The 15,752-nt window shown below is 43.1% G+C and overlaps 1 protein-coding gene across 1 annotated transcript; it reads left to right on the top strand.

Annotated features, from left to right (window-relative positions):
• Nucleotides 1-9,431: 9,431 nt before the first annotated feature.
• On the top strand, nucleotides 9,432-15,645 carry LOC6589497 (probable nuclear hormone receptor HR38). The gene is made up of 4 exons (XM_026988848.1): nucleotides 9,432-9,537; nucleotides 10,236-11,384; nucleotides 11,728-12,826; nucleotides 12,904-15,645. Exons 1-4 carry the CDS (start codon nucleotides 9,517-9,519, stop codon nucleotides 13,158-13,160), a joined length of 2,526 nt encoding a protein of 841 aa, XP_026844649.1. The 5' UTR covers nucleotides 9,432-9,516; the 3' UTR covers nucleotides 13,161-15,645.
• The last annotated feature ends 107 nt before the right edge of the window (nucleotides 15,646-15,752 follow it).

The raw sequence follows: 15,752 nt of genomic DNA, 5'->3' as shown, positions 1-15,752 counted from the left end.
TTTGGTTGGAGGGGAATCTTAATTACACAATTAATTTGTTGAGGCATGCAAAATAAAAAGTCTTGCGGATCGTTGGATGGGTTTCGGTTTCGGTTTCAGTTTCCGTTTGTCTGGGGGTTCAGGTGATCAGGTGCTCGTTTGGAGAGTCCTCATATGGTCTTGGTATGGTACTTAGATGATCCTAACATTTCCCCAACATTGAACGCTTTAATTGCGCTCAATTAAAGTCACATATTGAAATTGAATTTATGGTGATGCGGATTAGCTTAACGGATGGATGATCACATTTCGAAATGCTGTTTTGGCCAGGGGTTTCCCCTCTTAAAATAGCATAAAACATACATTTTTAACTCTTAAAGAATTACATTACTAGAAATTGTTGCTCAAGAATTTAAAGACAAATTTAGACACTTTCAAAGATGCATTTTAACACCAGTATATTTTTCACATATTTCCTAAGTTTATTCCTTTGATTCTTCCGCTTCTTCAGATAAATTTTCCATTCATCGAACACCCATCTTCAAAATCCACTTTGTAATAATTTCCGTTGGCAGACCTTCCCCCCCCAAAAAAAAAACATTTTCCCAAGAATCTCTTTATTAACCATTAGCCGCCTTGTGCCAGTGCCTGAGTCTGTGCCTGAGCCTGAGCCAAAGGTAAGCAAATTCCCAAAAAGATAAATCTATTGTATCTGGCAGATACAAAACTCAAATTTAGATATGCAAACGAACAATTTTCCCGTACCCAAAGTCGAGTGGAGTCGCGTCGAGCCGAGGCGCTCACACTAAATCAAATCTTCATAAGGCCCCCAACGACAAATATATGGGTTAGGCTCAATTTGCAGCTTGATAGAGCAGCGGGGAGAGTGGAGTGGAGCGGGAGAAGTGGGTCTAAGGCTGGGATTGGTGGTACATCTCACAGATACAGATACGAAGGCAAGACAAAAGGTAATATTGGCGTTTTAATGCATGTTGCCTTTGGTGTTTGTGGCTGCTGCTGCTCCGTCTGCTGCAACCTGCTGGGAAAACACGGAGAGCTCTGTCTTGGATCGCAGGGGCAGGGTAATCGATTTGGGAACCAATGATCCCCCTGCCCCTGCCCCTACCCTACCCTGCTGCACGGCCCTCCTCCAACTGTTTGTTTTTCCAATGAAAGCGAAAACACCAAAAAAAAACTCCGAAACGTGCAACAATGGACAAAGGGTAGGAGTAGAAGGCAGCTCGAAATTAACACTAATACGATTCCAAAGTGAGGGAGTAGCAGTTCCAGTCTGGGACATGGAAGGGAGTACCAATCGCAGGAGGAAGAGGGAATCTCTGCGGAGGGAATGGGCTGGCACCAATCCCAGTCAAAGTTTCGGTTGAAAGGGGGCTTCCACTGCCAGTCGGATACGGTGTATCTATATATCCATTAGATACTTGGCCAACGTCAACGTCGCGTGTTTTGATAGCTCGCTGATATTTCAGTCAGTAGGAGCGAAAAAAAGAAGCACAATGCAACAAGCGAAGATGCTGGCAAACCAAAAAAAAAGAAATTGTGCCAAAAATGTGCATACCCTTGCAGAGAAGGTATGGTGATTGCTACAATACGTTGGCAATGCAAAGAAGGATGGATCTTTCATCTAAAAAATTTAGATACATAGAACAGATTGATTGATAAATCGTTGCAGCCCATTCCCCAAAGCAGGCTACGCCCTGGATTTTAAGTAAATCCTTCCCAAGTTAAGACAAAGACAAGACTATAAGACTCTATTTTATATCTGTCATAAGAGCAAATCCTATCTTTGTGAGAAATTTCCATAATTCAAATCTCTACAAAGTTCGATTCGAATGGCATGAAGGGTATCCCCAAGCTTCGGCTTTGCCTACTGGTTTTTATTTATTTCTTTAGGAGCTGGTGGCCGGCCAAGAGGTGGCTTCCCACCTCTCGCATCAGCTGCACCTTCTTTGCCGGCTTCGATTCCATGTCGGATGCTCGCCTGGCAACGGAGCCAAGAAATCTTTGATTTTTTTGCTTAGACCGAAACCTTTTTTGTCTAACCGAAAGCCGAGGAAGCAAAAAAAAAAAGTTCCATTCCATGCCCGTAATTATGTAAGCGGCGTTCCAAAACTGGCAGCTTATTTATCTTTGTCTCAGTCATGTCAATCAGTCGGTGGCAGCGGCTCAGGCTCAGGCTCAGGCCCAGGCAGTGACTCCGACAACCGACTCCGTCGCAGTCGCCAGCAACACTGATGCACTGCAGCATCATGTGCACCTTTGACCCGCCAGCAGCTTCAGTCGAGCTGCAGCCCAAGTTTGGTGGGGCGCCGCTCAAGATGCAAATTAGGCGGCTTCAATCTGTATAATAAATGTGGTGGAAAGAGTCTAAAGCTCGGCAATTGGGGTTTGAGGATTGGGTTTTTGGATTGAGCATTGGGTTTGGTTGTGGGTGAGGGAGTGGAGTGTCGATGGAGGGTGAGACTTCTAAATGGGCAGAGCATTGTAGTCGTGATTGAACTGTACTATATTTGGAGGGAAGAATCTACGGGTTTAGGTGCATTGGAAGATTGTATAATTCAAGGATTAGCGGAAAGGGAAAGTATCCTAGATAGATGAGGAAATTAATATCAATTTTGTATTCTGTTAGGTGACACCTTTTTCGAGTTTTCTATTCTCATGCATAGACCTTTCTTATATATATTTGATTCTAACAACGACAGATATAGATACAGATACATTATACAATTTGGGCTTCCTTTATATCTTCTTATAATCCAACAGCAAATTTAACAGATTCGACTTCATCCTTTCGATCCTTTGAAATACATTCATATATGTATCTGCTATCCACATTGTTCCGATTGTTTCCAATTCATCTGAAGGTATCTTTGTCCCAAACGCATACTTTAATTCGAACAAGCAATATATCTTTATTACCCAGATACTATTTTTAGAGACATTTGCTGACTTGATTCATTTTAGAAAACACACTCTCTCCGAAGTATCTTTTAGTATTAAAAGTACGGCTGCCTTAGCCGTACATCGATTGAGATGATGATGATGATGCTGATGCAGATGCTTTGCTGATGATATAACAATTCAATTAAACCAGTTTACAGAATGAGTAGAAGCAGATCCGAGGCAACTGGGCCTCGCGGCTAACACCTTAACGGCAAATTCTTTTATTAGAATTTCATGCAAATAAATATCTTTGGCGATCTACAGATCGCACTGTAGCTGAGTAGCCTGTGGCCGCAACTTGTAGGGGATTTGGTTACTCGCTGCCTCTGGCGTTGGCTTTTACTTTTATGAATCCGCTTTTTGCATAATGAATGATCAAGTGGACATTGGGTTGGGTCTGAGTGGAGCTCTCTGACCCATTGCCGGCTTTTGGGCAAGTTCCTGAGGCTGGCTGCAGTTGGCGACAAGTGCCACCAGAGCCAGAGCCAAAGCCAACGCAAGAGTTCGAGCTCGAGTATTGGCCAATACACAGGTGACTGCCCATACAGACACAGCTACAGATACAGATACATTCAGACAGATCCATGATTGGGGGGCAACTGGTTGAGATGCGCTCAAAAAATGACTTCAATCCGTTTGGATGGTCGTCTCTGGTTTTGGTCTCTCTCGAGGGGATCTGGAGGGGGATCGGTGGGGGATCTGTGGGGTGCCATGAAATGTCCAAGATGGCCTTCGATGATTTTTGCAGCGATTAAAAACCGATGACGATGTCTCGTGGTTTACTTAGCATTCAAAGTGGCGCAAAGAGATTTATACGAATTGTTGCGACAATTTCAACTTTTTTTACTCGATTTTGTTGTTGTTGGATATGGCTTTGAGTCATTCATTCAATTGAAATTCTTGAACACAATCTTGTTATTGTCTTTTAATGATGTTGTGGCTGTTGTTGTTGTTCATCTTGATAGTTGAGGAGCCAAACACTTTCGATGTTTAACTCTGACTGACCTTTTGCCATGGATAGTTCTATATACACTTTGTATCTGTATCTGTATCTACATCACCATCTGTATCTGCAACTTGTACGAGTATTGAGACACTGCTGACACAGTTTCGCTTACGTTTAATTGTACGGATTTATAGGATTTTAATAGTTACACCGTGTGTGTGCTTTTTAGCACCGGCATCGCAGCCGACGTCTGCCGATGGCCAAGAATTGCCCGAAGATTCCATATAACTTGATTTATACGACCAACACTTAACTGGCTATTGGCCCCTACCAAAGACCACCGAGTGGGGGCTGGGGGCTGGGGGCTGGCTGGTTTAGTGGGTGCCATAATTGATTCGCCAAGAGTCTCGTCTCTCTGAGCCTCCGATGATCGTGCTTGGGTGGTTTCATTATCGTGTGGCTCTATATATATATTTGTGGGTGGGGATCTACTAATTAGACATGCCTTCAGGGCGTTTGGGAATAGCTGTTGGGTGTTTGATGGAGTGTTGGGCATGAAGAAACATTCCATACTGCCTTCATGGATAGATAATCAGCTGATTCCCAGAAATGACCGACTAATGATTTGATTTTCATATTCACTTGATGTCAAAAGTCAAGTTCCTTAGGCAAATGATTCAAGACTTTTTGCTGTTGCTCCCACATTCACAATGTTTTTGGTACACACCCTTTTTGTGTGCCACAAGAAGCCAGAAACAATGCCACCGAAGACAGACAGATAGACAGACAGAGGCTAGGGCTGTTCCCAGATCAATATGAAATATCATTCGCCCCAATATGGCCTTGGGTCATTTAGAAAGCAATTCATCGAAGATGAAGCTCGGCATCGAATCGCAAACAAAGAAAATAAAAATAGAAATAAAAAATAAAAAAAAAAAACAGATTCCCGACTAAAACTACCGTCGGCTACTGCCAAAAAAGCTACCGGGAAGAGTGCGCGATAAACATTGAAGATTGCCCATTTTAGACCATTGTGTTTGATGGCCCCAAAGCAAAATTTACAACCGCAGCAAAAACGATACGAGTATCTGTAAAAAAATTGCAAATTCGGGTTGGGTTTTGGGGTTTTTCTTCTTCCAGTGGATGCATTTTTCGTACATCTTCTTCCCTGAAAATTTGCAGTTTTCTAATTGTTTTATTTGGTTTTTCCTTTGGAGCGAGGGGGATTTTCATCTCTCGGCCTCCTTCTGCGAGACGAGGCATCGTTAACAAATTTATTATAATGGAGAGAGAGAGAGAGAAATCCCCCAAAAAAAAGATACACCATTCCTCCCCAGAGTCTCTCTGGGGCTCTGCCTCTTCTCGTGTCTTCTTGGCCCATTGCATAAGTTTGCTAATTTTTTTTGTTTTTCCAACAGAGTCTGTTTTTTTTATATAATATCGTTAATACATATTATTTTGCAAGGCTTTTGTTCATGCTCCGGGTAGAGTCTTGTACTTTGAACTGCGAACTCCATTGGCCAGAGTTGGCAGAGTCTTGGCTGGGGCTTGCTTTTGGCCAATGGCCTGATCAATGGATGGACTTGGACATGTAGGCATCTGCCGAAATTGACAGACTGAATGCTGGGAGGGTGCCGGGGTACTCTCGTCTTGTGCAGTGACCCAAAGAAATGGTAATGCGAGTCTGGATCGTCTTCTTCTTGGTTCGGTTGGGTCAGAGGGAACCCATAGCCATACCGTATAGCCGTGGCCCGGCCTGGCCACTCAGTCATTGAGTCAGTGGGTGCAACACAAGCCACAGCCACAGCCAGACTTCGTGTGAAGATCTGTGAGAAGTATACAAATGGGTTTCAGGTTCGGTTCACTACAGTTTTTTTGTGTTTTTTTTGGACTGTGGGCACCAAAGGAGTTTACTCCTCATTTTGTTGCAGGTTTTCGTTCGCGACTGCGCGGCGGCGGCGGCGGCGGCGGCGGCTTCGATGGTATCGCCTTTGAAATCCACGACAGCGACAAAAGTCGCAGTGGAAGACGACGACGACGACGACGACGTTTGGCCTAATAGACATAGAGGAGTCCCCAGTCTCCCCCTGCTTGTTTTTTTTTGGGTATAGTCTCTTCCTGCAGTACCTTTGATGATGATGATGATGTTGTTGTTGTTGGGGAGGCGGCGGATGATGATGATGATGATGTTGAGGAGGAGGCCGTTCGTCTGGAGACTAGACTTTCACTATTAATTGTCGATTTTCATCAATTGTTGTTGTTCATTGTAGTTGCACTCGGATACGGCGGATGGGCTGATGCGGCAATGCTTAATGGCCAATGGGTAATGGGTAATGGGGTTGGTATTTAAAGTTGAGCAGAAAAAAAGCAGACTCTGAAAACTGTAGAAGGAGAAGAAAAACCCAATTTCTGTAACCGTCCTCGAATCGAAAATTTTCATATCGAAATTGGATCTATTACTCAACTCAGGGTTCCTGCCACAGAGAGTGAGAGACAATTTGATTGATTTATGCAATCTCAGACCTTTCCTCCGTCTATTGTCTAGCAGGTCTAGCCTATAGTTAATTGCTCATCCAGCAGAAGATCCGCTCCACTCCACTCCACTCCATTCTTCAGCGAGTCTGTTATATCATCGGCCAGAGGATGGAGGGGGACACATTTGCATTCAATCCAACATTTGACATAGTTTTGAGATGGCATTCTACAAAGCGATTGAGACGCCGACAATGTCTGAATATTTGTCACTGCCAAAGTGCCAAAGTGCCGACCTGCCTCTGCCATCTCTCATATAGCCATACCCAAAAATGGGGGAAACGGGCCCGGGGCACCCCACAACAGAACACCAATAGAACAACATTTATGATTAGTTTTTTTCCATATGGAAGTTGGCTTGAGGTTGCCAAATGCAGCGCTTAATCATCTATAAGGCAAGTTATGCCTTTTCGATTTGTCGCCGGTGGAAACTTGAAATTCTGGTAGAGTCGGAGAACGTTTTCGAGAGTGTGTGGAAGATGTTACAAGTAATTTACTGGCTCTTTTTTCGCTTGTGGGTCAAATCTAAGGGGGCTAGGTAATTTAAGAATTTGAAAAATGTAATTGCGATAACGAGTGATCATGAAAGATCTGGAGATAAGCTAAAAGTTTCGATAGAAGCAAGTTTTCAACCACTTTAGATATTTTTTGTTCTATATAATTTATTTTTAAATGATTAAATTTTTTGAATCAATTAACAAGCTATTTTATATGTAATTAAATTCTGATGTTTATCCCTTTATCGAGGATCGTTATCCTATTACCTAAGAAAAGTTTAAGTACTTTATTAATTAAATTTTTCACAGATTTTGTACATGCTGATTATTTTGAAAAACGTTCGACCAATTATTGTACTATATGTAATCTTTTTATGGCCAAATAATTGGTTTTCTTTGCAAAAGAAAATTGTTCAATTGGTTGAAAGATGATTAATGGTTTGACCAACATCATGTAGAGCTATAATATCTCATTTTGTTAAAGAGTTAAATGGGAAGTTGTTATATTTTAAGTGAAATTTGTTTATCTTGTCTCAAACTTGTGGAATCCATTGAAATACAGGCATTTAGTGGATTTATTGAGAGTTTTTTAGGGAGAGAAAAGCAGATTCCCAAAAATATCCTAAAATTTCAATAATTTTATATTGTTTTCTTTCCCATCAAAGAGGACAAATCTCTCAAGCATAAATTTGTGCAATATTTCAATACTCTGAAATGCACCTATCATGAATATTTATAAATTGTATATACACACATTTATCTATATTTTTTCATATTTTTTTTTATGACTGCCCTCCATGAACTGCGTCCACGTTTTTCTCGGTTTTTGTGTTGTTTGTTGCTGGTTTTTCGGTGTTTGTTGGGTCTACGACAACTGACACGACAGCCAAACAGCAACCAAAATCATTTATTAATTTGTCAAATTCAAGCCAAGAGACACACGTTAGGAAATCCACAATCCACAATCTGGTGGTGGGCCATGATTATTATTTTTCAGTTTTTTTTATTTTAGTTGTTTCTTGACGTCTTTTTGTCGGGCTATAACTAATTCTTGCAGATAAAAAGTGTCAAAAGAGTCAGACGGCCAAGAAGTCAACTAAAGTCGGGGGTAAAAAATCAGTGAAAAATAACTAAATACACAGCAAAAGTTGATTAGTGAGAAATATTGTAGGTATACAATATACTCGTATGTAGATATTCGCCATGTGTGAAAAATAGTTTTGTTGAAGTTTGGCTATAATTATGGATTGGCTTAATTAATGGGTTTGATGACAGTTTATTACTTGCTGGAGATATATGCGGACTTGCAGAGGAAAATTTGTATACAAAAAAATACAATTTATAGAAGAATAGTTATAGGATAGAATGTGTAATTTTTCGATTGAATACTAATACATTTTGCTCCCATACATATCTCCCTTTTCTATTATCGTTACAAGAGAATACTCTTCAATTATTCTTCAATTTTTCAATAATTTCGTTTCACAAAATTATGCAAATTATGAAAAATGATTTCACAAAGCCACAAAACGAACCGCGCTGCCACACAGATTCGATGAGGATTTTGCAATGCGAATAAGCCAAAATATTTATTATAATCAAAAAAGAAAAACAACAAAAAAAGCAGCGAACACCCGCAACGTGGCAGGGAACAACGCGATGCCCCGGCCGAGCCAATGGGGCAGCCAACCCAGAGCCAGGGAACGTGCAACAACGGACAACACAATTTATTACATTTTATGTGCCGCATTAACCGAGAGATGGAGATGTGATCCTCGTTTCGTTTAGGTTGCTTTTTACAGGGGGGTTGGGGTGAGTTTTTTTTGGCAACATCTTCGTTTCTTGGTTGCAACGTGAGCTTGCCTCATGCTAACCCCGCGCGACACAATGGGGAGGTGTCGTGGCAGGCATCGCTCCCCCTCCCCCTCTCCCTATACATCTATATATTTATATATGTGGACAGTCTGTGGAGTTTTGAGCATTTCTAATTAAGACATTCGATACGGAGGAGGCTTGCGTGTGGAACGCAAGACAATTGGGCAACGAACGGCAGCAGCAGAAACAGCGGCAACAGTGGCAACAGCAGCTTATGAATCTTCTCATATCTGAGACAGTAGTCATGGCAGATATATTTCTGTGGCATTTCACCAACCATTTAGCATTAAGCGCACCCCAGAGACACCCGCCGCAATGGCATTCACGCCTGCTTGACTTCGAAAGTATTCTAAATTGCTAAAGACCTTTTCCTTTTGTATCCTTGTTGCAGGTGCAGCAGCAGCAACAGCAACAGCAACAGCAGCAGCAGCAGCAGTAACCGCAGGAGGAGCCACATCAGCAGCCAGTCAGCCCCGCAAGTCGAAACTCCTCGTCGAGCGGAAAGTCGGGAAAACTGACAGCAACACTGACAGCGCAACAGAAACTACAGAAGCTCCGGCTACGACAGCAACATCTGCAACATCAACAGCAGGCGCAGCAACAACAACAACAGCAACAACAACAACAACAGGGGGAACAACAGCGAGTGCAACTGCAACAACAGCAGCAGCAATCCATACAACAAAAATCAGCCAAGTGAGGCTTAATAACCCAGCGACAACAAGCATGTTACTTTTGCAACCCAATGTAAGATCGTCATATATAAAATATAAGTATAAATATACTCCAGGGATATCATGGGAAAGAGTCATAACTATTCATTAATGGTAGGATCATCTGTAAGAGAAAACTAAACTTAAGGGGAAGCCCCTCTTTTAATATTTAAATTTATTTACACTCCCAGAAACTCCATAAATATTGCCAATTTCCAATCCCCATATCCCGCTGTGGTATCTATTTGAAAGAAAAGAAAACATCCTAAGCGTAAAGTGTGCAAAAATGGTATGCAAATTGCCCATGTCCATATGCATAACCAAAACCAAATCCAAAGATGAATGGAAACGCTAATTGCCAGCTGCGAAGAGTTAAGTGGAGTCAAGTTGTCTTTACTCATAACACACCCCAAAGGCAGCCCAAAGGCAGCCACAACACCAAGCGAACAATTAGATGTCTATTGTTAGGAGAAATATGTGTTTGGAAAACATTTTGGCCAGACCATAACCAATTGGGAAAACATTCTAAAGAGTTGTTCAGTGCTATCCTAAGGGTGGCTCAGGGCATAGAACCAATGGCAGTGGCTCAAGGAATTGCGCATGTCCTGAGGGAAAGTTAGACTCCACCAATCCATACGAGCATACCCATATCCATGGCCTATTCTGTTAGCTATCTGGCTGCGATTCATTCAGTTACTAATTTAGTCGGCTGTGGACTGTCTTTCGTTGCAGAGCTCCTTTAGTTCATTGTCGCCCTTTGATAATTTCTCCTCGCAATCCGCGACGACGACCACAACGTCGTCGGTAACCGCAGCAGCAGCTGGACACCATCATCTTCAGCAGCAGCAGCAGCAGCAGCAACATCATCATCTCCAACAGCAACATCTGCAACATCAGCAGCAGCAGCAACAGCATCATCATCAGCAGATCCTAAACTCCCAACAACACCTGCTAAAGACCGAGTCACTGCTCTCCCATGAGGAGGATCAGTTGATCAGCAACCTGAACGACGTGGCCGGATCGCACAGTGAGCTCTTCTCGGATCTCTTCTTCCCCTCGGACTCAAACAACTCGCTGCTCTCGCCGACGACCAGCGGCTATCCGGATAATCCATCTGGCGAGGATCTCACCAGCTCCATCGAGAACCTCACCAAGCTCACGTGTCTTCGGGACAAGCGGCTCTCCTCCATTCCCGAGCAGCAGCTCAGCTCCGAGCAGGAGCAGCAGCTCTGCCTGCTCAGCCTTCGCTCCAGCAGTGATCCAGCCATAGCCCTCCACGCCCAACAGCAGCAGCAGCAGCAACAGCCCCAGCAGCAGCAGCAGCAACAGGAGCAACAGCGGCAACCCGGTTCCGGCCAAATCCAGCTGATCTCGCCCATCGGTGGCCCTCTGTCCTGCGGCAGCAGCCTGCCCAGCTTCCAGGAGACCTACTCCCTAAAGTACACCAGTAGCAGCGGCAGTAGTCCCCAGCAGGCCTCCTCCTCTTCGACGGCGGCTGCCACGCCAACCGATCAGGTCCTGACCCTCAAAATGGACGAGGACTGCTTCCCCCTGACCAGTGCCGCCGAGGTTATGTCCGGGTGGAATGCCAGCCCGGCTCCAGCTCCCGCCCAGCTCCAGCAGCTCCACACGCTCCAGACACAGTCCCAGTCCCAGTCCCAGATGTCGCACTCACATCCGCATCCCAACAGCAGCAGCAGTGGCAGCAACAACAACAACAACGGCGGCAGCAGTGGCTACAACTACCACGGACACTTCAATGCCGTCAATGCCAGCGCCAATCTCTCGCCCAGCTCCTCGGCCAGCTCCCTGTACGAGTACAATGGTGTCTCCGCTTCCGATAATTTCTACGGACAGCAGCAACAGCAGCCAAACTATCATGTAAGTAAACCATATAACTAGACAGAAAGTAAGCCCTCAAGTCCATGATATGTTCGGTCCTAAATGTACCTAAACTCATCAGAAAGAAAGATTATTAGGGTTCTATGACAATCTTTCGAGATAGATGCATATTAATACCTATAGTATAAAAAGTATAGTAATGAAAACGAACCAATTCGATCCCATAAGACAAGTAGAACTCAATTTTCTTCGAGATTAAGTCCAAAGTGAACAAAGGCCACATTTTATTTTCGTATTCCCCCAAAATCTATGGATCTTCAATACAATTTCTAAGCATTTATGGCTCATATCATATCTTTTATCTTTAATCTTTAACCCTCAGAACTACAATTCCCATAATGGAGAACGCTACTCGTTGCCCACCTTTCCCACCATCTCGGAGCTGGCGGCGGCCACAGCTGCTGTGGAGGCGGCGGCAGCAGCCTCCATTTCTGCTTCAGTGGGGCCGACGCCGGTGCGTCGATCCTCGTTGCCTGTGCAGCGGACAGTCTCACCCGCCGGTACCTCCGCCCAGAGCCCCAAGCTGGCCAAGATCACGCTGGGTCAGCGGCATCACGCCCATGCCCATGCCCACGCCCATCCTCTGCAGTTGAGTTCGGCGCCCAATTCGTCGGCCAGTTCTCCGGCAAGTGCCGCAGGGGCAGATCTCCAGGCGGGACGACTGCTGCAAGCGGCCTCCCAGCTGTGCGCCGTCTGCGGGGACACTGCCGCCTGTCAGCACTATGGCGTGCGGACCTGCGAGGGCTGCAAGGGATTCTTCAAGCGGACGGTGCAGAAGGGCTCCAAGTACGTCTGCTTGGCGGACAAGATGTGCCCGGTGGACAAGCGGAGACGCAATCGATGTCAGTTCTGTCGCTTCCAGAAGTGTCTGGTCGTTGGCATGGTCAAGGAAGTGGTTCGCACGGACTCCCTCAAAGGACGTCGGGGTCGTCTGCCCTCAAAGCCGAAATCGCCACAGGAGTCGCCGCCATCCCCACCCATTTCCCTGATAACGGCTCTGGTGAGGAGCCATGTGGACACCACGCCCGATCCCTCGTGCCTGGACTACACCCACTACGAGGAGCCGTCGATGAGCGAGGCGGACAAGGTGCAGCAGTTCTATCATCTGCTGACCAGTTCGGTGGATGTGATCAAACAGTTTGCGGAGAAGATACCCGGCTACTTGGATCTCACGCCGGAGGATCAGGAGCTGCTCTTCCAGTCGGCCTCCCTGGAGCTGTTCGTCCTGCGTCTGTCCTATCGCGCCCGCAGCGACGACACCAAGATGATCTTCTGCAACGGCACCGTGCTCCACCGCAGTCAGTGCCAGCGATCTTTCGGCGAGTGGCTGAACGACATCATGGACTTTAGTCGGAGTCTTCACAGCCTGGAGATTGACATATCAGCTTTTGCCTGTCTCTGTGCCCTCACGCTGATCACAGGTAGGCATCCACTCATCCTCTCAATCCCAAAGAGAATCGTCCTTTACTGAAATATATCTTCCTTGATACCCCTTTAGAGCGGCATGGCCTGCGTGAGCCGAAGAAGGTGGAGCAGCTGCAGATGAAGATCATTGGTAGTCTGCGCGATCATGTCACCTACAATGCCGAGGCCCAGAAGAAGCAGCACTACTTCAGCCGGCTTCTGGGGAAACTTCCGGAGCTGCGATCCCTCAGCGTTCAGGGATTGCAGCGCATCTTCTATCTGAAGCTGGAGGATCTGGTGCCAGCGCCAGCCCTCATCGAGAACATGTTCGTCACCACATTGCCCTTCTAGGCAGTCCAAATCCACATCACAACATTGCTTCCTTCAACCTAGACCTAAGTTAGACCCACTAAGAACTAGGTAATCCATAACTAGCTTTCGTAGAAACCCCAATAAAAAAATCTAAGAAAAGAAAAGAAAAGAAAAAAAAAAAAGAAAACAAAAAACCCAGTGAGTGCAAGTATGCAGCAGACCCAGGCCATATCTATAGTTCGAGGATAGATGGTTAGACAACCATCATCCCCTTCGGATAATTACGGACATGAATATTTGAAAGAGTTTCGTACGGAGCGGAGTGCATTGCTGGCTCCTTCGTGACTTGTCAGCGCCCATAGGAAATTACAACTTGTTGACGTTAATTGTTCAAATTGTTTAATTTCAACTGTCAAAATCAATAGGCGTGCACGCACAAGACCCACGGACTTCAATGGCTTCAATGGCAAACACTTTCACAGCACAACCCTTCCGACTCAGCTCTGAGCTTGCTCAACATTCATTGTTAACCGACCGACAAATCGACAAACAGACACACGGACACACGGACTGCAGCGTACGCTCTTTTGCCTTTGTTTTTGCTACCTTCTAGTCAATTGTTTTAAGCGTTACAAAACCACAATTAGAGCTATGCGATTATTATTTGTAGGATATATAGATGAGCCCCTAGAAAGGTCCCTCCAGAATAAGTGAAAATAATACTAAATAATAGTTGAATGGCCACAAATTGGAGACATTCAATAACCAATAACCATGTTTTGCTTTCTTAATGTTTTCCTCTTTTAGGATAGAACATCCAGTTTGTGAAAATCAACTATCAGATCATATCATAGAAATGCCATGCTTGCCCTCTAGCTAAGATAATTCCCAACCATTACCCCAACCAAGTATTTCTGTAAAATCTATAATAAGTATAACCCAAATTTAGGCTTGCGGTTTAGATATATTAGCACTAGGTATACTTTGGTTCAAGTTATGTATCAACAATGCACTCAACCAGTGCACATTGAGAGTTTAAGTACCTTTTTGTGATGATTGTGTCTGACACAGAGAGTTGTTGCACACAAACACACACAAATCTAGCCGATAAGAATGGATATATCTGTTAATCTCTAGAATATAACATAACCTAAGTATTTCCGTAGCGTAGCCCAAAACCCATATGTGTATAGTGTGTACGTTCCAAACGAGAAACGATAAAAAAAAACATAAAAAAACCTTATTTAATCTTAGCCACTCCAACTGAGTTCTCAAAGAAAAGGCAAATGGATCGATCGATCCGTTTGCCACTCTCTCTATATGTGTGTTATTTCGATAGGAAACCCCCTCTATGTGATTTTGTGATAGATTGGCATTGAACTCAACTCTGAATATATAGTATGTCTATGTCTATAATACATATACAATACATGCATAAATTTATATATTTTTTATGTCTAACTTTTGTATGGTTTATTTTATACGTACAACTTTTCTTTGATAAAAACAAAAACAAAACAAAAAATTAAGATCGTTAGCTAGCAAAAAATATTTAATAGTATATTTCGAGGAAATTTCAAAGTACAGCCTTTAGCAACTTTCCAATTAATGTTTGTATTAAAGAAAAACATTTTCTATGTGTAAAATTCAAGACTTTTATAGAACTAAAATGTTAACTGAAAAAAGGAAAAAAGAAATTGTTTGAATATGAGCAACATACATATCTCTTCAAGCTTTCGACTGCACAGAACAGAACCGTTAAGTGTTATTATTATCTATATAATTTATACGAAACGAAACCGATTGGCATGCCTATATAAAATATACATTTTAGATAGATCATTAATAAATTATTACAGTACATGTAGCACAAGAGACAGATGTTCGATGATGTTCAGACAAGTAGTTTTTGTACCATCTTTAAGAAGAACTTAGGCCAAGATAAACTAAGAATAAAAACAATGATCTGTATGCGGCTAAGCTGAAGCTATAAACTTACATATACATATATATATTATATACATTTACATCACTGATCAAGTTGACAAATTTAGAAATTTAGAGCAATAATTCATAAGCAGACGGCACTTTGAATAAACTATAACTAAAGCTAAAACTACAAACTGAACTTGTAACGGTTAGGAACGGGAATAAAACAGGACAAAAACACAGGAACAAGTTGACAGGTGACCAATACAGTTTGAAAGCGATGTAAGTTAGGTTCGGGTTCGAAACCCTCAAAACGATGCCATTTTATAGCCGTTACAACAATGTATATCAATCATGCACCACAGACACACTTACATATAATAACATATATATGATATATAATAGTCATAAGGAACCTACTTTGTACCTACACAAAACATACAATACATGAAACCTTCATACATACTATATACTATATACAGATACATATATTTTGAATAGAAAGAAAAAACAACAACTTTTACCAGTTACTTCTGGCGCAAATGCGACATATATACATACTATATAGCCATAACCGGAACATACAAATACATATTTTTTGGGTTCGTTGTTTTTTTTGTAATTTTATATATACATACATATGTACATACGCATACATATAGTACTACTATATGTGAATGTCAAGTGTGGATTCATATTTTT

This window comes from Drosophila persimilis, unplaced genomic scaffold (genome assembly GCF_003286085.1).
Source record: "Drosophila persimilis strain 14011-0111.01,24,50 unplaced genomic scaffold, DperRS2 tig00000191-arrow-pilon, whole genome shotgun sequence".
Classification (NCBI taxonomy): domain Eukaryota; kingdom Metazoa; phylum Arthropoda; class Insecta; order Diptera; family Drosophilidae; genus Drosophila; species Drosophila persimilis.
Note: the sequence above shows the minus strand (reverse complement) of the source record. Positions and strands in the feature narration are given on the sequence as shown.